Source organism: Colletotrichum navitas, assembly GCF_030913465.1.
Source record: "Colletotrichum navitas strain CBS 125086 chromosome Unknown LY79scaffold_26, whole genome shotgun sequence".
Classification (NCBI taxonomy): domain Eukaryota; kingdom Fungi; phylum Ascomycota; class Sordariomycetes; order Glomerellales; family Glomerellaceae; genus Colletotrichum; species Colletotrichum navitas.
In genome coordinates this window covers 112,559-136,602 of record NW_026850572.1, presented here as the reverse complement: position 1 = coordinate 136,602, position 24,044 = coordinate 112,559, and the positions used below count along the sequence as shown (strand labels likewise).

At 52.5% G+C, this 24,044-nt stretch overlaps 4 protein-coding genes across 4 annotated transcripts; 1 reads left to right on the top strand and 3 right to left on the bottom strand.

Moving 5' to 3' along the window:
- Window positions 1-4,891: 4,891 nt before the first annotated feature.
- On the bottom strand, window positions 4,892-5,300 carry LY79DRAFT_552349 (uncharacterized protein). The gene has a single exon (XM_060557711.1). It carries the CDS (start codon window positions 5,265-5,267, stop codon window positions 4,980-4,982), a length of 288 nt encoding a protein of 95 aa, XP_060414595.1. The 5' UTR covers window positions 5,268-5,300; the 3' UTR covers window positions 4,892-4,979.
- A 256-nt stretch (window positions 5,301-5,556) lies between these two features.
- On the bottom strand, window positions 5,557-6,406 carry LY79DRAFT_183286 (uncharacterized protein). Its single transcript, XM_060551321.1, has one exon. The coding sequence runs from the start codon at window positions 6,083-6,085 to the stop codon at window positions 5,846-5,848; it is 240 nt and encodes a 79-aa protein (XP_060414594.1). The 5' UTR covers window positions 6,086-6,406; the 3' UTR covers window positions 5,557-5,845.
- A 2,421-nt stretch (window positions 6,407-8,827) lies between these two features.
- LY79DRAFT_589899 (multicopper oxidase) lies at window positions 8,828-10,719 on the top strand (the record flags this gene model as incomplete). The annotated part of the gene is made up of 5 exons (XM_060561078.1): window positions 8,828-9,151; window positions 9,218-9,366; window positions 9,427-9,925; window positions 9,952-10,571; window positions 10,635-10,719. 5 exons carry the CDS (start codon window positions 8,828-8,830, stop codon window positions 10,717-10,719), a joined length of 1,677 nt encoding a protein of 558 aa, XP_060414593.1.
- Window positions 10,720-12,606: 1,887 nt separating this feature from the next.
- LY79DRAFT_552336 (uncharacterized protein) lies at window positions 12,607-14,064 on the bottom strand. The gene is made up of 2 exons (XM_060557710.1): window positions 13,200-14,064; window positions 12,607-13,136 (listed from the first exon to the last, which is right to left on the bottom strand). Exons 1-2 carry the CDS (start codon window positions 13,594-13,596, stop codon window positions 12,925-12,927), a joined length of 609 nt encoding a protein of 202 aa, XP_060414592.1. The 5' UTR covers window positions 13,597-14,064; the 3' UTR covers window positions 12,607-12,924.
- Window positions 14,065-24,044: the final 9,980 nt, after the last annotated feature.

The window sequence follows — 24,044 nt, the reverse complement described above, 5'->3', positions numbered from 1 at the left end:
GGGGTTAAATCCTCTTTTTTTTACTTCTTTTACACTTTACCCCTAAGGTTTAACTACTTTAGCTTTAAAAGCTTTACTATAATAGCCTTTACTACTTATTTACTTAGGTTAGCCTAAATAATTCTTAACTTACTAAAGAGTATATACTTAATATACTTATAGTTAATAAGTTTCTATAGGTAGTTAAACCTCTTATAGAGGTATTTAAAGTACTACCTCTTATCTTATAGTTTACTTTTTTTTAAGGTTATATATACCTTTATTACTTTATAGGATTTTATAGGTATTATTTATAGTAAATTACTTAGTAACTTACTATATTCTCTTAGGGTTATTTACTGTCCTTTATATTATTTAGTCTTTATAAGGTTATTTAGCTTACTACTTACCTAAGAGGAAGTAATTTACTACTTAATAGTGTATAAGAAGGTCTTAATTAAGAGAGTACCTTAGATCTTAAGGATACTATATACTTTAGCCTTTATTAAGGTAGTATACTATTCTCTAAGCTAAGTAGATAGGTTATTTATTAATAAGGTATACATAAGAATCTTATTATAATTATTATAGGCTATATTACTTACTATATTATAAAAAAAAGTATATTATTATTTAATCTCTAAAATAGTTATATAAAAGGTAAAGTTAATATTATTATTTAGTAATTATAGCTATATACCTTTTATAATCTTCTTTATAACTATAGTGTTAACCTAGCTTAATAATAAGTTATTTACCTTTTACTATTTATATATCCTTAGCTTAGTAAAAATAAATTACTTATAGTAATAATTTATTTTTACTTTATTACTTTATTATTAATAGTAAGTACTACTAGCTAAATAGGCTTTTAGCCTTACTACTTTACTTACTAGCTAACTAAGAGGTTATTCTAGCTTATAAGGTTAGCTTTATATTACTTTTAGCGTTTAGTGTTTTACTTTATAATGTATTTAGCTAGCATAGGTGCTCCTAGGTGCTTAAGGAGCTCCTCTTTACTGTCTAGATTAATAAATTACTAGACTTTACGTTAAGTAGCATAGAAGTAAAGCTTTATATACTATAGGAACTAATCTTTATATATAGTTAAAAGGCTACAAAGGTAAGTATTAGTTAGTAGACTTACTATTACTTCTAAAGGTATTATAGGCGTAAGATAAAGTTAAGAAAAAGTATTAGTTTTTAAGAAAGGTATTTCTAAGCGTATACTACTTTATAATAGTAAAGGTTATTATTACTTATAGATTAAGTTAAAGCTAGGCTTATAACTATTATTAAGTAGTATATTTAAGAGGTAATTTATATAGTTAAAAGTAGCTTATTTCTTTTATTTATAGTACTATAATCTATATTCTTTAAATATTACCTTACTTAGTAGATTCTACTATAAGTATCTATATTTAGGAGCAAAGGTTAAATTAATAAGTAATATTGTTCTAGAAAGCAGTGTTAATTAGTAATATTCTATATAACACTTATCTATAGAGGGTTTTTACTCCCCTATAGACCTACTAAAGGTCTCTTCTTCTTTTTTAAGAGGAGACAAGGTGTACTTATAGTAACTATAGTAGTTATATAGTAGTAAGACTACTATAGCCTTAGGGCCTATAGTAGCTATAAGGGTATATATATAAGCCTTACTAAAGGTAATAGTTTTATAAGATATCTAAAAAAAAAAAAAGTATTAGTAATTAAGTAAAAAAGTATAGTAATAAAAAAGGATAATAAGTTAGTAATTAATTATAATAAAAAATAATAATATAACTTATAACTATTATTATAGTTATTAAAGAAAAAAAGAAAAAAGTAATTATAAATTTAGCCTTAAGGTAAATATCTACTAGTGTATAGGCTAGCCCTATAGTAAGTAGCCTTACTAATAAGAACACCTAAATACTAATAGCCTATAATTATATAATAACTAGCCTTTTTATACTAAAAGAACTATTTTTTCTTTATATCTAGGTGTACAGTAACCTACGCTAACGCCTAAGGGGGTATATTATATAGGATATTACTAACTAATACTGCTTTCTAGAATAACATTGCTTATTAATCTGACCTTTGCTCCTGAATATAGATACTTGCGGCGGAATCCACCAAGCAAGGCAATATTTAAGGAACGTGGATTATAACACTATAGATAGAAGAAACAAGCCACTTTTAACTACATGAATTGCCCCCTAAACGCACTGCTTGATGATACCTTTCTTTTGCGTTGCCGAGAACTGGAGTCAGGACTGCCGTCCAATAAGGAACGTCGGGACAATTGGCTTGTTCGAGAAACCAGGGAGGATACGAGGAAGGGGGGGGGGCGGGAGGGGCGACAATCGTGAGGTTATTGAGCAAAGACTCGCTGCGAACGGAGAGAGAGGAGAAGGGCTTCTCGATAGCGGCCCTTCGGCGCCATTTGGAAATGCGTCACAACTCTGCGGCAACTCGGCCTCGTGACCCGACTTGGTGATTTCGCGTGCTGGTAATTCGCGTAACTATGTGACTGGCTGCGACGATGGACAGAAAGGAAAACGGAGCTCCGTTGGGGGAAGAGAGTCCCCCCCCCCGTGCCTTTTTGAATCGAACTGCACATGTTTTTTAGTTTAAATTTATTTTTTCACCCAAAAAATAAAATAAAAACATCCTTTAGTTTCTTTCCGATTGAGATTAACTTTAGAATCCAAACTTCCCTTCCCGTGCCGCTTCGTTGTTCTTCATGCTTCGCTTCGACCCTATCCCCCCCCCCCCCACCCCCCTTCTCGAAGGGTTCCGACGACAAGAAGGTGGTGGTGTACGGCATGGTGCCGGGCTCTCTGTCCACTGTGATACGGATGAGGCGTGAAAACCTGCATGTCGACTTCTTTGTAAATTTTTTTTTTTTTTCGGTTTCTTTTTTTCATAGTTGCGCGTCCGCTCTCGCCTCGAGGATTGGTGGAAACCAGCCTTGGCTTTTTTGGGTTTTTTGAGTCGGATACGCAAGCCAACACCCCCCCTCACATGCTTTCCGCTGATGGAAACTTTGGACCTTGATAGATGGCTCTGACAACTTTGAAGGAACTGGAATTCCCTGGCGAACGACGTGCGACGATGACACGCGCCCTTGACGTGAACTGAAAGACCCCCCCCTCGCGGGCTTGCCTACCCTCTCATCAGTGCCTCGGCTCAAAAAAGGAAGAAAAAAAAAAGAAGAAAAAAGAAGAAAAAAAAAGAAAAAAAAGAAAGAAAAAAAAGAGTTTTTGGCATGCCGTCAAAGCACAGCGAGCCGGCAAGAGTTTAGTTTCGGCACAGTTCACGAGTGATACAGGAGAAACCGTGTCTGCAGGAGTGGCTTGGGACGGCGAACGAATATGGCAGACTTTCTTTTTTGTCTTTCTGGGCGGCACAAGATTAGACCAGCCAGAACCATAGTATCGGGTTACGACCAAACAGGGCTATCCTGGCAAGGTGAATGCCATCTCCTACAGGCCCAGTCATTGAGTTTCCATGTTGTCTAGCGCGGCGTTCCAGGCCTTGAGCTTCTCAGGAACACCACATCCATTCTGTTTCCTTTCCGTCCCTCAGCCCCTCCTCCCCCACTTCCCGACCGTCTCATACCTCATTTCCGGAGCATGGCTGGCTTTCGGTGTGGTTACCTAATCGGTCGCCTGCCTGAGCCCCTCCCCCCCCCCCCTTCCACACCCCACGAAACCGCGCCTGGTCTCGACGGGCCCAATTCTTGTCCCCTCGGAGTTCACCATGTGAGGCAGTAACCCTAGAGACGAACAGAATCCGCTGACCGGAAGGGTTCCTACACTACCTAGATACGCTCCAAGTCGAAGGATGCTTTGACAAGAGGCGCCGAGCAGCGGGCGGCAAGCAGAGAAGGAAAGACGAAAAAGTCGGTGCCTCATCTCGCTCGTGATGCGCACCGGATTCGTGGGTCGTGTTTTGCGTCTGCAGCGACCAAAGCGTCGCAGGTCAAGGCCCAGCTGGCCGGATCGGCTGGCGTCAAAGCGGCTGCGCGCTGACGAGACTGACAGGACCCAAATATGTGTGCTATGCAGACAGATGCTAATTATGCGATCCTGGCTGCCTAGTCCAGGAACGACTGCGGACAGCGAATGGGGTTAAAAAAACCCCGAAAAGAGCGGGCCTCGTGCACCGGATTCTTCAATTGTCGCCGGCCCCGCAATTCGGGCGGCCGGCGCCGATGGGAGTGGAGACGCCGAGATGAGTGGAGCAAAGGTCCTCCGGATGGTGTGGAAGCGATGACCAGATTGTGTGCCAAGACACCGGGAGCCATGGGTGAGAAGCAGTCAGACTCGCTCCAAGGCCGCTGTCGGAGGCATGCGTGATAATCGCCGTCATCAGCGGGCTCCGGCAGCATTGTCCTGCGACCCGAGCCCCGTTGAACGATGCGGGCGAAGAAGACAGAGCCTGGCCGCTAGCCTCTTCCCCGCCGATTTGGCATCCCCAGGCGTCGAGTGGCCTTGGGCTTCTCCTCCTTGTTGTCGGCCGCATATGTGCTGACGGTGACCAGGGGCCGATGCAAGGCTCGGTGAATGGCGAGCGCTAGAGGGCGGATGCCTCGCATGCAGCCACTCAAGGGTAACTGCGTGGCCACAAGGCGGCGCGCGATGCAACATTTTCCCATAGTGATCGGTGTAACCACAATGCTGAGGCCTGCACCAGCCTCTGGGTTGCATTGCGTGTCCGGGTAGGTATTGGACGTAGGGCTCAAGGGTCCCAATTGTTGACTAAGCCGGCAGGAGAGGAAGCTTGGGGCGGCATTGCCAGCAGGCCTGACGAGTGTATTTCAAAAGGGTGCAAATATGCAGGGTTCGGCATCGAAGAGCAAGATGGTCTGTATGGGTCTTGAGCTGGCCATATCTTTGGGTATCAAGATGCCACTCGCAACCGCTCGTCGAGGGCGAGTTGCCGGATTGGGTCCGGATCAAACGATGTTACATTGAGGACGGACGAGCATGCCATACACACCGCACCTGCTATCGAAATCCTTGACCCGGGGTGGGTGCCACGAAAACAATACGTAGTACAGCATGGTGTAACGTGAGACGGCAGCTTGGACCAAATAACCCGCACGACCAGATCACGAGACGCTCAACGATTAAATGAGCGAAGCCGGCGCCTTCCGAGCTGGGCAAGCTAGGGGATGGTACGATTCTAACGTCGGAAGAAGAGCGAGCAGTGGCCGCTGCCGTCACGAGTTGACCAAGCGAATAAGGGGTGATGCGTAGGCGGGCCAAGGGAATACGGTGACGTGCACGCATCATCGAAACGTGAAACAGCGTCGAGCTAGGCTGCACGACGGGTTTCGAACGCTGAGAAAGCAATAAAACAAAAAAGGGTCGCGCCAAGATGGGTTTCGACAATCTGTCATGATCAATGCATGCATGTGCGTGCGTTGGTAGAATCTCACGGCCAAGTCTTGGGATGGATGAATTGGGTGGTCGGGGGCGTCGCTTCGATCCCTTTAGCCCCTTCAAGTCCGCTTGGGGAGCCTATAGATTGGGACACCTCAAAAGCAGGATTGACGTGTCCGTCGAGGGATCAACTGCGGGGAGCTTCTTACACGCGTTGCAGTCTCCGTTGTCGAGAAACTGCGTATAACGGTCGTGTCAACGTTTTTGGTGGCCTCTTTGGAGCATATCACGCCACCGTGCAAAGGGGAACAGACACTTTGGCGCTGCAGGTCTGTTTCCATGACAAGAAGTGATCTGGCAGCACGGCACTCCCGTCCGATCTAGCTAGCCGTGGCCGCGCCGGCGGGAAACGTCTCATGATGAATCTCACAATGAAGGCTGCTTCTATGCTTGCCATCGTTGGGCTCGGGCTGGCAAATGCAGTTGTGTCATGTCGAGAGATTGGTCAATTCGATCGGAGACGGGGTCAGACTCGCCAAGTCGTGAATGGGCGGCCGGCAATGGTTCAGGAACCGCTCTTGACTGGCGGCCCGGATTAGCGTGCTGTCTAGGGCCATCCCAGCGCAGTGGAAGTGGCAGTTGGCGGGCAACGAGAAGGATGCACCATGGACGGGTGATCTGGGACTGGGATGCTGTAGGTTAGCTGCAGATCGCTTCCGGTCCTGCATGGGGTGGCGTACGATGTGCCTTGTCCAGTATGAGTTACCCAGGTATCTGAGAAGCCGGGGAACCCCGTAGTCGTGTTCGGGGGAACAGGTGAGGGTAGCCTTGCGGGCGGAGACCTTGCCTGCCGGTCTCAGTCGAGAACTGTAAGCAAGCACAGGAAACGGCCGGCTTCCTAGGATTAAGCATGATGTCGGACTAGCTCGAAGAGAGACCAGAATCAGGATAGGTTGCCTAACCCTCAGTTAAGTTACAAAGTCATCCATCGACAATCCGACCACCTCGGCCGTTGTTAGAGTGCAGACAGTTCCCAAACCAGCGCTTAGGACATACTGGGCAGAAAACAGGACCATTAAACATTCGACGACCGGAGCAATAGACCCGAGGGACAGGACTGGTTAACTCGAGGTCTCGACGACTCCGCTGGCCACTAGCGTTGACCAGGCGGGTTTCGGAGCGGACGGGACGAGCAAGGATACTTCGGCCGACGGGGCTCTCGTTGACGGTGCTCGATGGTGATGGGGGCCTGCCTAGGTGTGCTGATGTCTCGACAATAGGCGAAAGACTCGGAGCGAAGTGGTACGAGACAGAGCTCACCAATCCCAAAGAAACGCGACGTTGCCCAAGATAACCCAGGTTTCTTGGACCTAGGCAGACGCGGCCCCGGGTCCTATCCCGGGCGCAGACGGAGAACGTGGGAGGGCTTCTGTAGGTTGAAGGAAGAGGGAGAGGAGGAGGAGGAGGAGGAGGAGGATACGATCACCGCCAGCGCTAATGCGGGACGGTGGGGGGAGGTTTCCATCCCAAGGCATCGGACTTTGCCATGCTGAAGGAGGTGTCCATCTACTTATCTAGATGTGTATCTGCTGACCCCGGCCTTTGGTGGATGTCCCCGAGTACTACCTGAACCTGGTCTGCGATCATGCCCGCCAGCCGTTCCGCTCCTCTGTCTACTGGCGCGCCAACGGGTAATCCATCTGACACGCCATTTGGACATTGACACTTACGGGGTCCTCTGTACGACATTCGCCGTTTCTTCCTCTCGAACTACCTACCTACACCCAACACAACACGCAGACAAGCACACCCATCCATGCGTGCGTAGCACACAGCAGCCATGGGTAGTTTGAGTACTTCACATGACCTTGTCGTAACACGGACTGCTCAATGGACCACACGGGGTCTGTCCGAGGCTTACACTACACACCAAAAGACGTATTCTACCCCGCCCCAGATAGATAGATCTTGGCTCTTCTGAGAAACGACCTCACGTTGAATTGGTCCGTCCATCTTCGCCCATGTCCCCACGACAAAACTCACCCTCCACTCGACGCTAGGATGGCGCAGCTACACAATGCATGCTCGCAACATCTCATGGGACGAAAGCCTCGACGGACGGGATGCGGGCGGCCATCCTATCTTTCCGCACCGTCCCGCTCCTCTGCCGTTGATTCGTCGAGGCCGCCGGCCCTGTCGCGACCCGGCAAGGTCACCACCATGACGTCGCCGCGTACCTGAGCGCTTCGGCCGAACTAGACCTGCAACCTCGAGCACGTTGACCCATCCACCACAGCAGGCATATGCCGCTGCTTCACTCTCTCGCTTGCCCGAGGGGGAAGGGGGAGGGGGGAGGGGCGCGATGGATGGATGGATGGATGGATGGATGGCTGGCGAAACCGAGAAGCTGTTTTCAGTCTCTGGGCTTCCTCGACGCATCAGCCCGCCGTTTATCTTCCTGGCCCCGCGTCTTGACCTGCAAGTCCACGGGTTTGTGCCAGCACTCGCTGTTGTGCCTCTCGACAGGTGCCCAGGACAGGCTCTTTTACCCTGCAAAGCCCTGCTTGCATGGTGGCGTATAACTGGCCGTTCAAAACATGCATGTTCGGGTGTTTTCCCACGTCTCTTTTGCTTAATCATTTGAGCCAGCCAGCGAGTGGGGTTTTTTTCTAATTCCTTTTTTTTTTTTTCTCGTTTTCTTATTCTGACCTTGAGATCGAATTTGGATATCTCGTATGCAGGTTTCCTCCATCATCATAGGACTGTAAGTTGTGTTACTGCAGCCTAGGGCGCCTTGAGCAACGTGCCCCATCCGTCTGGAGATTGTCTATCCTCTCGACAGCCATTCGTCCGAGAGCATGCCACACTACCCATGCTTCGCGATGCCACCTAGCCGAGAGGTCAACAACACGAAGCATCCTAGACGACCTCGACAGGGCCTACTCAGTCGCTCCCTTCTGGCTGGCAGCAGGTAACGGACATCCGACCATGCAGCAGGGCCACCGCCGGGTTGTGCCTTGCACACGACTGGCCATGCCCGGCTGGAGTGTGCCTGCCATGTGCACGCAGTCAGCCCCGGCGACATATGTCATCTCAGCCGGCGTCGTCTTCCGGAGGGCGTCCTATCTCGCCTGGGCATCAACCGGCTCTTGCAATCCCAAGACCGACACCATGTCAGAGCTACAACTTTACCAAGTGACCGGGGCTGGCTGGTCCCGGAAAGGCTGTGGTCGCCAACGGCCACACCTCCCGTACCGACCCTTCTTGTGTCGTTCCTCTTTATAAGCCTTTTTCTCCCCCCCGTATCCAGGACACCAAGGCCTGTCTCTCATATGCCCTCTGATTCCCCTTCAGTTCGTCTGGCCTGTGGTCGACTCTCCTTTCCCCACTCGTTGACTGGAGCCATTGTCAATCACCTTGATCGCAGAACGCCAGGCCGCCCTTGTCTGGTCTCACGCGTGCCCATCACGATGCGGACTCTCATCGCCTTGGCCTGGGCCAATGCTGCCCTGGCTCTCACAGTCACCTACGACTGGGAGGCTACTTGGGTGAACGCTGCTCCCCTCGGCGTCTCCAGACCTGTCATCGGCATCAACGGGCAGTGGCCTTGCCCCAAGATCGAGGCCAACGTCGGCGATACCGTTGTCGTTCGCCTTACCAACAAGCTTGGCAACCAGACCACCGGTATTCACTTTCACGGCATCAACCAGATCAGTACCAACCCGATGGACGGCCCAAGCATGGTCACCCAGTGCCCTCTGCCCCCTGACATGACCATGACTTACTCCTTCACCGTAAGCCCGCCTAAAGAACGAGATACTGGCCACTTGAGATAGTGGGGACTAATCAAGAATGTGTAGGCTGATGTGGGTGGCACGTACTGGTGGCACTCCCACAACATGGGCCAGTACCCTGACGGCATGCGTGGCCCGTTGATCATTCACGACCCCCAAGACCCCTACGCTGGCCAGTACAATGGGGGGGAATTCATCCTCGCCATCTCAGACTGGTAAGCCACTGACGGACGGGGGTTGTCTTTTGTGGGTGCTTCTAGACTAATTCGCTGCAGGTACAACGATCAGGCCATTCCTTTGGTGCAGAAAATGTTCCTTCCGAGCAACACTTTATTCACGCCACCTATTCCAGACGGCCTCCTTGTCAACGACGGGTTGGGAGCGAATTTCCAGTTTGAGAAGGGCAAGACCTATCGCATTCGCATGATCAACTACGCCGCGTTTGCCTCGTTCATGGTTCACTTTGACTCTCACGACATGAATGTGATCTCGACCGACTCGGCCTACGTAAAGATGAAGACGGCTTACATGTTGCGTATCGCCCCTGCTCAGCGTTACGACATCCTGGTCAAGTGCAATGATCGTGACAACCGCAACTACGGCTTCCTCATTGCCAGCGACTATAACCGCGACTACACCGACCCGACGTTCGAGCAGATCTGGCCTCACAACTACACTGGTCAACTCGTCATGTTCCCCAACATGCCATTCTATACCGACCCCGTCAGCGAGTTTCGCCCCTCTGATGATTCCGTCTTCCAGCCTTTTGATGATGTCGCCATCCTCCCCCCGCCACCAAGATCTTGCTTTTCGACTGGGACTTCTGCCAGGATAAGAATGGCATCCCCCGTTCCTGCGTCAACGGGTCCCCTTACGTCAACCAAAAGGTGCCGACCCTGTACACCGCCGCTTCCACGGGCGAGTACAACACGAACCCCGTCGTGTATGGCGCCGTACACCCCTTCGTCGCTCAGTACGGCGACGTTGTCGACATCGTCGTCAACAACAAGGACGCCGCCATTCACCCCTTCCACCTTCACGGCCACCACTTCCAGGTCCTTAGTCGACCTGCCACCAACGCGGGCGACTGGCCTGGCCTCGAACGCGCCCGCCTCAACCAGATGCCTCCGCGCCGCGATACCGTCTCCGTCATGGGCAAGTCGTACGTCGTCCTCCGCTTCGAGGCTACCAACCCGGGCGTCTACCTCTTCCACTGCCACATCGAGTGGCACGTCGAGATGGGTCTCACCGCCACCATCATCGAAGCCCCCGAGAGGCTTCGCAACCTCACCGTCCCCGAGGATCACCAGGCTGCCTGCCGAGCCCAGGGTATCCCGACGGCTGGTAATGCCGCTGGTAATACTGCAAACCCTCTTGACCGGACTGGCATGAGCTTGGAGCCGCCCACGGACTACGTCGGGTAAGTCTCTTCCCGCTTGACCTTCCCGAGTTGTATCCTCGACGAGTTAACCGATCGATTTAGTGCCTCCTGGAGTCCTGCCGCCGGGTCTGCTGCCGCCGGGCCTCCTGCCAGGCTCCGCTCGCGTGTCGCCCGCACTCGTCTCTAGACAGAAAGACGACCATCACCTAAAACTTGATTTATTTCTACTTTGTTTTTTTTTTTGCTTCCTTGCATGGAATCAGCGCCATTCATGTACATTCACCCATCATGCCATGTAAATACGGTGACGTTTGATTTGAATACATCATGGAAGAGCGAGGGATAACTGACGAACCGGCAAGGTTGAGGACTAATGTTCAATCACCAAAATGACGACGGCACACCTGTGAACCTTTCTTTTCTGTTCCCGAGATGCCCCTTATACCGCCAGTCCACCTTCACACGTGGCGTAGTGTTGCGAGAGTACTGGAGAAGGTGATTTCGGGAGGTCTGGAGATCCTAGTCAATTGAAAAAGTCATTTCTTTCCAACCGCCTACAAGGACAAACAGACATAGATAACTAGACAAGATTGAGGTAATGAGATATGCAGGATGACTCTCACAACATATCTTGGGCCACCCAAGAGCCCGTGAAGACTTTTCTCTTTCCCCATCTCTAGCGGGTTGATGAAGGGCATCCCCGAGGCCGTGATTAAGACCTTAAACTAAGGCCATTGGAAATCCAAGACTTGGCTGACCCGGGACGAAGTCATTTTTTTTGGATGCTCCGAATGATTTCATGGCAGTCGGTGACGTGCCGACAGTCTCCGCCCCTCGCAACAGACAAGAAGCTCGCTTCTCTGCACCCATCGTCACCTGGGAACTCAGAGAAACGGCTCAAATTGACGTCGTTGCGAGTGGCCGATCTTCCAACGGTTGGAAGGGGAAGGGAGGGGGTACGGGTTTAGAGTTCAGCGTCGTGAGTTTTTTTGCATTCACAACAGGACTGCTCCGAGGATACCCTGCCCATTGGCGCGTTTGTATAAGAAATGGTCCGATGGAAGCAACGTCAGGGGAGGGGGGGGAGGGGGAGGGTCAAAGAGGGGAGTTTGCTCTGAGTTCATCTTCCCTCGGCTCGAGACGAGCGACACATTTCAGGTGAGACGTGACCAAAGAAGAATGACGAGCAAAACCGGGAGGCCCGGCTGAGCCGGTGGGGGAGGGGGGGAAATGGAGAGATGAAAATGGGATGGGAACAAGAGGATAGACGAAAACAACAACACATGCGAACTTCGCGCATTTTTTGCTCTCATCTGGACGGGGTTCAAGAGCGCGAAAATGAAGAATAGTTTATAAAAACCTGCTGCTTCTTGTAAGGACAAGGAGCATCTTTTCCTGTTCGCGGGCTGCTTGGCGAAGGGGGGGGAGGGGGGGCGTTGGGCTGGGTTGAAGCAGTTTGCGGCTCTTTCGAGCAACTTGTGACGATTGTACGCAACGGTGACGTTAAGATATACCGCGAGCGCGGATAGTTTCTGCGCCTCGCTGCGAACTGGATCATGCTACGCTCTTGGACCCCGATCCGTCATTCCGGGAAGCGAAAGAGCATACTACCTATGTGCCCCCGAGCGGTTTGCAGAACAAGACAAGTCGCGTTGCGCATGTGGAAAGAGTTCGTTCCCGAGGCCCGGAAGCTGGGCCCACGTGATGGTCGGCGCGTGCGTGTGGTGATGCGTGCCGAGGGCTTGGGAGCGGTGCCAGGGGGGATGGGTACATGGAGGGGGGGGGGGGGGCGCCGCGAACTCAATGGTGTGTCGAACTACCGAGATCTAGTTGCCGGCATAGACGAGTATGGATGAACGGAAGGTTAAATAGCCGCCAGGGGTTGATATGTTCTCCAGCCCGCAAGTCCGAGACATCTCGACGGAGGCGCCGAGACCTTTTGGGGATTGCCGTAGAGGGGGGGGGTGTGCCCGAAGGTCAACGAGCATCGTTCCATTTCCTGGCCAAGTCATTCTCAGAGCTCGAGGCTCGTATGGAGTGCTTTGGGCTACGGAGTGTTCCTTGTCTCCCCCCCCCCCCCCCTTTTATTTTATTTTTTCTAGGGGATTTTGCGAGACCTCGGAGCGGTCTTTTGTGGCGTCGAGTCGTGGAGTTGAGGGCGTAGAATGCGAACCGGGTGTGAAAAGTCGAACGTAAGAGGAACTAAGCAAAGGCTTATTTTGGTTAACGATGAAAGCATCGCCGTTTGATATCGAAGCAGGGGGGGGCAAGTTAAATGAATGCATGTTTGAACCGAACATATTGTTTTGATTTGCTTACCCCCTTTTCTGAGTTTGTATAATAACGAGCGGTAGAGGGGTGATTCAACGAAGTGCCTAGAGGTACTCGAGTATCATGAGGGAAATAGTGTCATCGTGAGTCGTGTCGGGAACATCGACCTCAGGCTTGGGTTCCATGTTCTGCTAGGGACGTCGAGGGCTGACAGGAACAGGAAGGGTAGACAGAGAAAACGCGGGTTGTGGATAGACAGAATGGTAGTGGCGATGTGAGAACTCGGAGACTGTGACGGGAAATAGACGAGTATTTCGAAGAATGAGAGAAGGACTAGAAAGAGGGCGAAGACGGGTTAGTCCAAAGTGATTTGCCACCGCCCTCAGGGTTATATACCTCCAGTCTCAACCTCTCTTCTGCAGTTGGCAAGAGGGCTAGGCGGAGACATAAACTCACTTACACTAGATGCGTAGCCTGTGCAACCTCCGTGATCTGCAATTATGGAACCCCGTAGCGTGGCTTCTGAGCCTTCCCATAGGCCATGGCTCCAGCTTGGTCTACTTGCGTTGTGAGTTTTGTATGAGCATACGTGGGTGCGCATATGCGTGTGCGGTGTGGGATGCGCCTGCAGACCTGTGTTTGTATGTGTGTGTGTTCCATCCAGCGCCCCCTGCTTACACCGGGACCTGCAGGGTCGAGGTAGAAGGACAGCAGCAGCCGTAGAACGACGCGAGGAAGTCTCTGGGAATCCGAACACAGCATACACGGATGGACCATATGGCACAAAGCCCATGTAGCGGTTCGACAAACCGGGAGGTCGCTCGAGACCCTCAACCTTTGTGCGTGGGAGCCTCAGCCTCGCACAGGTCGTCCCGCGGTGTGATATTCCGAGGGAGACGACAAACGGACGATCTCGAGAATCAGCCGCAGATCGGCGGAAGCGCCATGCGCCGGTATGCTTCCCACGGTCTCTTGTGAGGCCGCAGCACTGGGGGGGCCCGCGATAGGTGGAGTTTAGGAAGCAGAGAGAAGGGGCAGAGGCGGAATGACGGTCTCGGGCTGGCGAGAAGGGTGGGACGGCGGGATATCGCTTTCCAAATAAGGAGTAGATAATGCAGAGGTGAGATATTAGTCTCTCTATTCCCGTCGAAAGCGTCAATGACGGCTATCTTCCTGCTGCGTGACGTGAAAGAATCAGGCAGCCGCAGCGGAAGCGGGAGAAGCGTCGGCAACGGGAGGACGGAGGACGATATCCCTGGGCTGACGACCCAGTAGGAGGAGGCTCCGCAGACCGCCCTCTATTTGATTTGCAATGTCGTATCCGGAACTGGACGGCCACCCCGTGTCATCCTGCAAGGCAGCTGAAAGCCCGACACTCTGGACCTGGCTTCGGTCCTTGGGTCGGAGGAATCTCCTTTCGCCCTCCCCTATTCCCGCAGAGGGCAGAGCTGACAAGGGTGAACATGGCTGCCTAGAGAGACTTGAAGTTTGTAGAATGGGATTATCGAGTGGCTTGCAGTTCTGGCCACTCTTCCTTCCGAAGGTAGTCTTCATGTGCTTCCGTTACCCAGCCTCTTTCGTAAGCACGATGTTCCCCCGCTGAGCATCCCGCACAGAGGAAACGATAAGCGGCCCAAAGATACCGAGTAGCTCATAGAAAGCGTTACGTATCTACCATCATCCGCTAGAACCAGAGTATCGGAGAAACGGGCTGACGGAAAGACGGGAATCTAGCGGGACCCGTCGAGCAACCCGTTGGGCAAGCCCCGGCTGAACCAGAAACAAAGCATCGGTTCTCGTTCCTCGGATATAATCAAGACTTCAGACGTCAGACATGTGTGCGATCTTGTACGTTGTTTTCATGTTTGAGGGGAGGGGGTACGAGTATGGATTTGCCGTAGCCAGCGAGCGGGACTTACGGATGGGTTGCGGCAAGGGTGTGATACTATCCACGACCCCAGAGGTGTCTACATGTGGGACGCGGCACTTGGCTTGTCTGGCAACAGTAATGGGCAACATAGACGTCTCTAGATGGATCCCGGCTGTTTGGTTTCATTCCTTCTTCCCGCGGCGCTGGGATGGAGGTCAGACCGGAGAGGCAGCCCAGGGACTTATTCAGCAACGCAAAGAAGCAAGAAGAAACAGAAGGGAGAGAGATACAACGTAGAGCAAACGAAACTGAGTCGGAACCCCCAAGTCTTTCCCCAATAAGCATGCTCCTTATCCGCTGCTAACATGTCTCTGTTCTCGATCTAAGCCAAAAAGAGAAGCACAAAAAGAAAAGAAAAAAAAGAGATGTAAAGAAATGCAAATAAAATAAAGATATAAAAAGAAGATGGCGGGCAATAAGAAGGTGATGCGTGAGATATGACCCGCGCGGGATCCTTTTCCATCTTGTGTCAGAATCTGTACGCCTCGGGATATGGACAAACCAAGGCTAAGCGGCACGCCGTGCGCGCCGGATGCGTTCGGCCGAACTACAGCCGTGGATACAGCCAATCAGAAATGGCCACTCAGGACGTTGTGCTGATAGTAGGGTGTGGGACTTTTGCACAACTACATTCCCAAAGACGAAGTAGGTTCGAAGAGCCGCCATCAAAGGGCAGAGGGGGGCGTCTGCATGGATGGACCGGGGGTCCGGACACACAGGGTTTCTCTCAGCGGGTAGACTCTTCCCTTCTCGGAAGACGTGCTCTGCGGGCAATGGCACGGCGCAATCTCACTCGTTACCGTTGCCCCGTTAAAGTCAAGAGAGAAACATTGGGCTTGCAGCAGCCACTCCCGTGAGATCCGAATCTCGAGGCGGTCCGAGTAGTAAGAAAGGAGAACCTGACGAGATAATTGCGTAAGAGTCACCGCAACGCGGGTGCTCCCCCCAACACGATACATGTCGAGGAAACAAAGTGACGTCCAGACTCTCTGAAAGTATCTCGGAGATGGCCATAGTCCTCCATCCTTCAATGCGAGGTGATTAGAGAAGAAGGAGAGATCCGATAGAGTAGCTTTAACAATTACTCAGCGCCCAAAACTCTAGGTTTGGAAGAGAAATATCCAACTGTTCGAGCGATCTACACAGAGAACACTACGTTCCGGGACCAAAGACCAATGGTTTCCCAGACAAAATCTCCCGATTCCGAACCTACAAGAGCCCAAGTAACATGAAGAATAGCAGGCCCGAGATGGATCTCCGAGCCGAGCGGTCTCCTAAGAAGAAACGAAAGCGGGCCCGTCATCTTGAGATGCCGGTGATCGCCCTGCGTGCCTTCATCTCATATCGAACGGGGGCAAGTGCAGAGACAGAACGCCCCAGCACGGTAGGAAAACTTGATTGAGTTGGATCTGGCAGGAGTCAAAATGCATGCCCAGAAAGACTAGGAGGGGCGTGAGAGATGACAGGGACGGAACCCGTTGCTTCTCTTGGATCGCCAGGCCCCATGGGGTTGAAAGAAAAAAAAAAGACGATCTGCTCTAGAGATGGTGGGGGACGAGCCAGCCATACCAGCACTTGCGCTCTAGAGTCTTTAGATGCCCGATATTCAGACAGGCATGAACCAGCCAAGGACCGAAGTTCGGGCGCTAGGACGGGGTCGACATGCCCGATGTTCAGATGTAGTATGGGTGTTCATTCTTCTTTGGGAGCCCGCAGAGGAAGACCACACCAGCCATGTCCGTTGATGAGGCTGAAAAGCTTGCGCTTAGAAGGGGACGTGAGCGGACAAGATAGCAGAACCCAAGCCTTCATCCTCGAAACCCTATAGGGCCGAATCCGATCTCACCAAAGAGCACGGAGTTACTGAGACATCCAGAGACTCAAGTGGAAAAGGAAAGAGGATGGAACGGGCGAGCATCCTTGACGGCACCAAGGTCTCACACCCGTGGCAGCACAGGTAAGGCTGATGAAGAAGCATGTTGAACGACGTAACATTACCAGAGAGCGGCGAATAACAGCGTCGTTTGTCTTGGCCGACTCGGAAAACATGCAAGCCACGTCGTTGGCTCCTCCCCTGTGAGACCACCCACTCGGAGTTGAGTGCTTCAAAAACATGCGCGAAGAAAAGCCCCGAAGGCCACAGATGCAGCGTGGCATTTCTGGTAAGGTTTCGAGCGTGGTGGGGGGCAGACTCTTAATGTGTCTCTTTGAAGTGTCGCCAATGTAGGTGTTGGTGTCTCTGGTATCGTTTCTGAGCGCTATAATAGAGACATAAGCATGATTGCCGTCATGGTGAATCAAAAGGTTGACGGGACGGAGAACGGGGAACTCGGATGCCTCCATCCGCTATGCCGGTGGATGAAGGAGCCATTGCAACCTTGAGCCGAGCAAGCTGGGTTTAGGGTGTTATCAACGACAAAACAATAAGCATGAAGATCTGTGCGACGGATCGAGAGTCAGCTCAGAGCAAAGGCGCGTTGGATGATAGCCGGCGGCTCACCATCGAAACGAACGTCTCCAAAGTCCAAGTTTTTGCCCGTATGCAGAGTGGCCCTAAGAATGCGGTTTGAAGTGCCTTACAAATCCATAGGTCTTGGGGCAGACTGAGAATCCGTTGCAGCTCGGCTAGTCCGTTTCTGAAAAATTACACAAGCCGTAAAATGGCGTGAAGTCCATGGTGGTTCCGAGCCCATGCAGGCCTGTAGATGGACGGACCGCGGAGGTGCTATTTGGAGAGCGCGCTAGTTGGGAGAAGGATCCGGCCGTTGGTGACCGGGGGATCCTCCTAAGAGGGTTACGAGGTAATTGCCTCGACTAGCCCGGGATCACGTCCGGGTCATGGAGTGGAGAGAAACCGAGCGGCCGTGGGGAAGGGCAGGCGGCCGCGTCAACAGGAAGTACGGTCTCACGACTCGAGTGCAGTGGAAGAAATGATGGAACCACTGAACTGTTGGAAGCAAATTCATTCCCCTGTCAAAACTTGTTATCTGGACAACCGGAACAGTGTGGATCATGACAACTTCCCAGTGGCTTAAACACACCCCTCCGAACGACAGGCATCTCTGAAGGGTAAAGGAATGTGGTGGCACAAAAGAGTCGTCATTTTCGATAGCTCTTCAATATACGACTAGACTTCTGCTAACTAGAAGCTTCGTTTTCTTTGCTGTATGGCGGTGTATTTTCTTGACCTATGCTTTTGCCGATATGCACCCTTCGGCAGTTCAAGGGAGCAGCATCGGGTCAGCAAGGCAGGCAAGGGGATGTTGGTCCATATCAGCACTATCGGCAGCGCAATAGATTATTTGGGAACACCTTTACCAGTCTGGTAACACGCCATGCCGAAATCAGGCGCGCTAGAGCGACGAAGCGAGGCAAGCCATGCAGGCGTGGTCGGACGTCCGATGGTACAGCCGCAGGGACCGTGTTGGGCGGAATGGCCCCCCTGACGGGGTCATGCTTCGTCTTTCGACTGCACGTCTCAGAGGCCCGCCTGGACGCAAGGTCACCTTGGATAGGCTGAAAAAAAAAAACACGATGATACGGGCGGGCGGCTGTAAGATTTGGGCCGCCGCCGGATGCTGGAGCACGATGCAAGCAGGTAGAGGCCCAGTCAGGCGTAAGTCCAGGATCGATCCAGGACGGAAGCGCATGGCTGGGCCTAATCGGGTGCTGAGAAGCAAATAAGCAAAACAAACCAGTGTCTCCGCCTTCAAAACAAGTTGCGTTTGGCCGCCGAACTGGAAGTTGGATACAGGAGGGGGAATCGTGTAGTGGTCCGCCTTGGCCGATGGCAGAGTCCGGATTCATGAGACACGACGACACGTCGTTGGCAAATGGGCCAAGGCTGAGACCCAGGGCAACATCTTGTTGCAGACCGTTCTGTAACAAGGTAGTTTGCGTGTCATACAGGGCACCTCGTTCCCGGAAGGTGATGTGGTACTGATAAAACGGTTTAAGGCAAGCCACGGAGCGTGTCGTGGGAAATACGATCGACCAATACCATTGCTGTCCGGTGCATGCAAGGCTTCACGCGGCTGACGGTGGCATGGCATGGCATGGCATGGCATAGGGCGAGGTCGATTTCGATGCAACATGAAGGTTGACAGCTGTCGATTCTCTCGGAGCAGTTTGGCCAAGAATTCGTCCACAGACAGGGATACAGGTTAATTCTCGTTTGAGGCGTGGCGATGGATTAATCCACGGGTATAGCGGCACTTGACCGGACAGAATCATCGTATTCTGTCGCGAGAGCATTCAGTTAAGTCAAGCCATCGGATGTATTTCGGTGGGAGATTATGGCCTCCGTGGGGCATCCTGCATCTTCGGGTAGCATTTAGCGGCATTCCAATGCGTCCGGGGCGCGCCGGGAATCCGTTGGCGGCCCAAGAGGAACTCGAGAATCAAACGCTAGATCATGTCAGGTAAGGTAAGCTCTTCCGCCTCGGGAAAGGGGAAAGAGGGGGCGAAATTGGGGGCGTGAATCCTGCTATCGAAGCTCGGGTTGAAGGATTCCATCCCACGCTTCAGATCCGAAGTATTGTGAGGTGATGAGAGGCGCGGCCTAGCGGAGGAGCGATAAGGGGGACAAGATCCCGTCGTCGTCGTCGTTCCGGGGCTTGATGAGCCACCACCACCACCACACCACCATGACGGCTTAAACGGGCGGGAGGCGGTGATGATAGTAGGGAGACGGATTCTATGGCCCATGAGCCGCTTGCTTACCAGGGGTTGCGGCTGACCCGAGTTGTGATTGCCGGCGCCCAAGTGCCGACGACCCCTTTGGCCGGCCAGCCGTCAGGTCTGTCAGGCCGAGTCACCGACCACTTGCCATTCACATGCATTGGAATGCATCACAATGCCGGTGGGTAACCCGCACCACCCTCTTTTCCCTCCTTTCCCCCTCCACTTCCTTGCTATTGTTGGACACGTTTTCTCCATGCCCCACAGGCATGCGGGACGGCGGCGTCCTAGTCTAAATAAGCGTATTGGAGTTTCAATTCGCCAACCTACTCTTCCTCCCGCCGTCTCTGTGCCGCGGACCAATACCCCCAAAAACGCATGCGTTGCGGGAGCCGCAGGAGATGACAGGGAGGAATACGAGTGGCAGAGCACCCTTGTAGGCATATGCTTGTTTGTTGCCCATGATTTCGATTGTTGCTTCTCGAGATCGAGAATCGTCCGCCTTCCTGTGCCCTCGCTGGGGTGATTGACGCTCAGACCCGCCGGCTCTCATCCTGCAACGCCCAGTAACATGAGGATCTTCGGAACTAGTCCTAGGCAGCCGGCAAATTGAATGCAGGGGCTTGCTTTATCGTGAGCCATCCCAAATACGGGCCTTCGTAGGACAGCAGTCACCCTGGGCCTTTGTAAATCAGCGTGCGCCGACCGCCGTTGCATCTAGACGGCCTGAAGAGGCTGGGCGCGGTAGTCCAGGTAGGCTTAGCTCTGTGCACTAACCCCGTCCGTCCCACGACCACCGACATTCAGGTGAGCGTTGCCGTTCAATCAAATGCTTCTCTAACCCTTCTGCCGCGTCGTCCTCGAAGAATTGCGCAGTGGTATTGCTGGTTGATGGGTTCGAAATGGTGCGCAAGGCAACACACAGAGGCTCTTGTTTATGTCCTCGCCGTCCGTCCGTCATGCTTCAACGAGATGCTGCGACCAAGAGTGGCTCTTGTTTTCCCGGTTGGCCATTGCCGCGCGGGACAGGCGCTGGATCATGAGATGAAGAACTAGACTAGGTCTGCGCGCTGTAGTCCTGGTATGCACGAAAGTTGATGTTGGACAAGGCGTACGTACGGTATGCGCCGATTAGACGTACGCCCATTTCTCTCGAGATCTCGAACACTCGACGAATACGCACCCCCACCTCCCTATTCCCTGTCGCTTTCCCCACAGCCACTTTGTATTTGAGGGGCTAGTCAAGGGAGCCGTGACGATGGTTGCGGGATGAGAGAAGCTCTGACGACACAGGCAGAAAAGGAATGGCTTCGCTACGAGATAGGCACTCAAGTTGTCGCATCTTCCGAGCCATCTCAAAGCTTCGAAACCTTGTCTGGTAAGCGAGAGCGAGGATGGGACTGCGTGTCCAACCACAGCGCTGATTCATGCCGTACACACCAGAAACGCAGACCGTAGCCTGCAGCTTACAGCGGCCTGTTTCCGGATGCTGATATCGGTCGCTGCGCCGACCTTGGTCCTTTGCTTGAGCATGGGCGAGCGTAGGCGAGCAAACCATTCGAGCTATCCGCTGAGGCCGTTTGCCGTCGGACCGTCGAGTCGGATCCAGCTTGCGTCTTCCAGGTTATTCTGGAAAAGAAACAAGATGTCAGTGCTGAAGATCTCAATTCTGGATTAAGGTGTTCAAGAAAAGCTCATTCAGATCTCGGCCGAGCTGAGCAAAGGGTCCAAGTGAGGAGTAAAGGCAAACGGCAGAGGCGGCGGTGTACGCGAGCGAACGCTTGAGCGTGTACGTGTGTACCGAGTCGGCGAACGTGAATGGACATTCGCTGTGCTATTTGGGTGTTTCTGACCTGCATATCTGCTTTATCGGACGAGCGAGATGGATTCCATCCATCGGGGCGTGCGGTACCTGCGCAGGTGCCAGGTGGCTTGCTAGCGGCCTCAGTCTTGGTAATCAAATGCTTTGCTTTGCTTTTCACGGAAACGAGATTGACAGGGGGGGGTGGCAGAGGGAAACAAAAAACAAAAAAACAGACGTGGCGTCTGTTCTTGAGCTTTGCTACTGCTGCCACGGCTGTCGGGGCTTTTCGTGGAGAACAGAGCTGGCATCATGCACCATGGAGCGCGGCGAGTTCTGACCGTACCTCGGGGCCAAGATGCAGGTCAATGTTAGCGGGTGAGTGAAATGCTTGTGGGATGGTCGACGGTATGGTATCTGACGGCGTGGCAAAGAGGGGCGGGAGACAGGGGAACTGAACGATTCGATCTGCAACCCCCTCCCCCTGGACTACTACCTAGGTGGGCAAGGTACGTATCCAAGGCGGTTCTCCTCGAGGGTAGCCCTAGAGTACGGATACAGGAATAAGCGTAGCTAGGAAGGAACGAGTCGAACCGGGGCCCCTTGCCTCCCCCGCCTTGCCGTAAACGGCATGGTAGGAGAGAGGGGGACACGACCTGGCCAGGAGGGCACGTACTGCGGCGAGCGTTTTCTAGCTGACACAGGCCCTACGCACCTAGGTAGGTAGGTAGTTGACCAAAGGAAGGAGGGATGAGGCGAACTTACATTAGACTGTTTCTTCGCCATACTGCGTGGTATCCGTATCTGCCGGCCGAAGACAACAGTCGACGACGAGAAAGGAGAAGGGGTCTTTGACGGAACATCCATGGCCCGTACCGCAGAGTACACCGCGCCGGGTCGGCACCGCACCTTCCCTTCTCTCTGACCTTTTTCTTCGGCCCCAAGAGACGGAGGGGTAGGTGCCTTCCCACATACCGTAGACTACCTACCTACCTAAGTAGGCAAGGCAGGTACGGTGACCAACCCTACTTGCCTACCTCCCTACCTAGTGTGTACATCGTACTAACTAACACAAGGTAACGATGTGTGGAGCGCAAAAGGGGCACGAACAGTTTGCTTTTCCAGGCAAGAGTCAGTGTGTACGCTCATTACCCGGGCCTGCGTCGGTTTTCGAAGATTAAGGTGCATACGCTTGCGGACGGAAAGTCTATGCTTTGCTTTGCTTTGCCTTGCCTTGCTTTACTTGACAACTGCAAATGAAAAACTCGAGATATTGATGTCGCAACCTGAGAGGAGAAGAAGCATCCTCCGATTGACTGCCGGTTGTGGTTCCCCCACATGTGCCTCGATGAGACAAAGACAGGCACGAACCTGGTTCAACAAAGTTAGGTACCTCGCGGGGTTCCAATCAGGTACGTACCTGCACAGGTACAGACACGCTGCCTTTTCAGGTACCTCCCTACCTAGGTGACCAACCTTGCTGTGTACCTACATAAAGTCCATTGCAACAGGGGCCAGACAGTACGTACTCGCGGCGGCGACGGGTAAAGGACTGGTATCTGAGAAGCACTGCGAATTGACGACAACACCCTCTTCGGTCGAACCGGTACGTACCTTGCTCTCACGGCCTTGGAGATGCAATGCCCGGTGTAATAGTAGTAGTAGTAGTGTAGGCAGGATGACAGAACAACTGATGCTTTCCTTCTGCCACGCTGTTCGACATCTCCACCCACAAAAAAAAAAAAAGGGGGGGGGGGGGGGGGGAGAAGACAGCGACGAAGCTGGAAGAGACGTCCCGTGTCGCCGTGCCAAGAACAACGCAGCCGGCACAGATGAGTGATAAGGTTAGCTGAGGTGAGGTGAGGTGAGGTGAGGTGGGTGGGCAGCAAAGGAGCCACAGCCGTGGGCCCGCAGCCCACTTTCGTCCGTCCCCCCGCAGCCATGTCCGGGTACCTTCCTACGTCAGTCCATCCTTTGTTTTCCCTCCAGACTCCGGATTCCACTCAGACAACCTCTTCTTCAGCCGCCTTTCGTCTCCGCTGCCATCTTGACCTCCGAAAATAATGGATCCGGATACCGTTGCTGGGCAATCCACCACCGCCCGTCAGCAACAGCATCTCAATTCCTTCCAATCCTTCTTTGTTTTTCCAACGCCATACACTAATCACTATCGACCATTGGTTCTAGGGCTTTCTCTCTCGAAAAGGAGGGGGCGTGTGGCATAGGGCGTGTCGGTGTCAGTTCTATCTCTGGGTGCGCCTCGCTTTGGCAATGTCCTTGGGGATGTCCGTCGGACAAAGAGTCGACCATCGTCCACCCCCCACAACCGCAAACCATAGCCAAACGCCCTCCCACCCTGTCTGTTTCTTCTGCTGATTAACCGTCGCCAGGAACCCGACAGGCTTGTGTCCCGATTTGCCTGATGCTGTGGCCCTCCGTTGCGCAGAATCCCCATCGACGCCTGTGTGAGGCTCTTCACTACCTACCTACAATCTGTCCGCCCTCGTATTACGGGGTTTCACCAGACCCTTCCTCCTGCTGCGGCGCACTGAGGAAAGGCGCTGAGCTGCGTGGCCATTGTTTCGCATCCATGCTCCGCTTACCTTCTTTAGCCCTCTGGGTGCGGGTCGTTGAGCAAACCCGAGGTCGTCCCTGTCGCCAGGTTAACCTCTCGAGGATCCTCGAGACCGCCCAACGAGGAAACCACCAGGTAGTCCTCATAGGTCACCATCTCAAACCCGTTTCACACCTATCGATCGCTTTCTGCCTACCAATGCATCGCAGATCGGAGCCTCCTTCCCTTCGGCTGCCCTAATCGGTTCTTCGAAAC

What these genes read in the sequence shown, in the direction of transcription:
- LY79DRAFT_552349 (XM_060557711.1), bottom strand. Translation starts at nt 5,267, where the DNA reads ATGATGCGTGCACGTCACCGTATTCCCTTGGCCCGCCTACGCATCACC.
- LY79DRAFT_183286 (XM_060551321.1), bottom strand. Translation starts at nt 6,085, where the DNA reads ATGCAGGACCGGAAGCGATCTGCAGCTAACCTACAGCATCCCAGTCCC.
- LY79DRAFT_552336 (XM_060557710.1), bottom strand. Translation starts at nt 13,596, where the DNA reads ATGGGCTTTGTGCCATATGGTCCATCCGTGTATGCTGTGTTCGGATTC. An exon ending in AAGAGAGGTTGAGACTGGAG is followed by an intron (nt 13,137 to 13,199) that starts GTATATAACCCT and finishes CCCTCTTTCTAG; the next exon opens with TCCTTCTCTCATTCTTCGAA.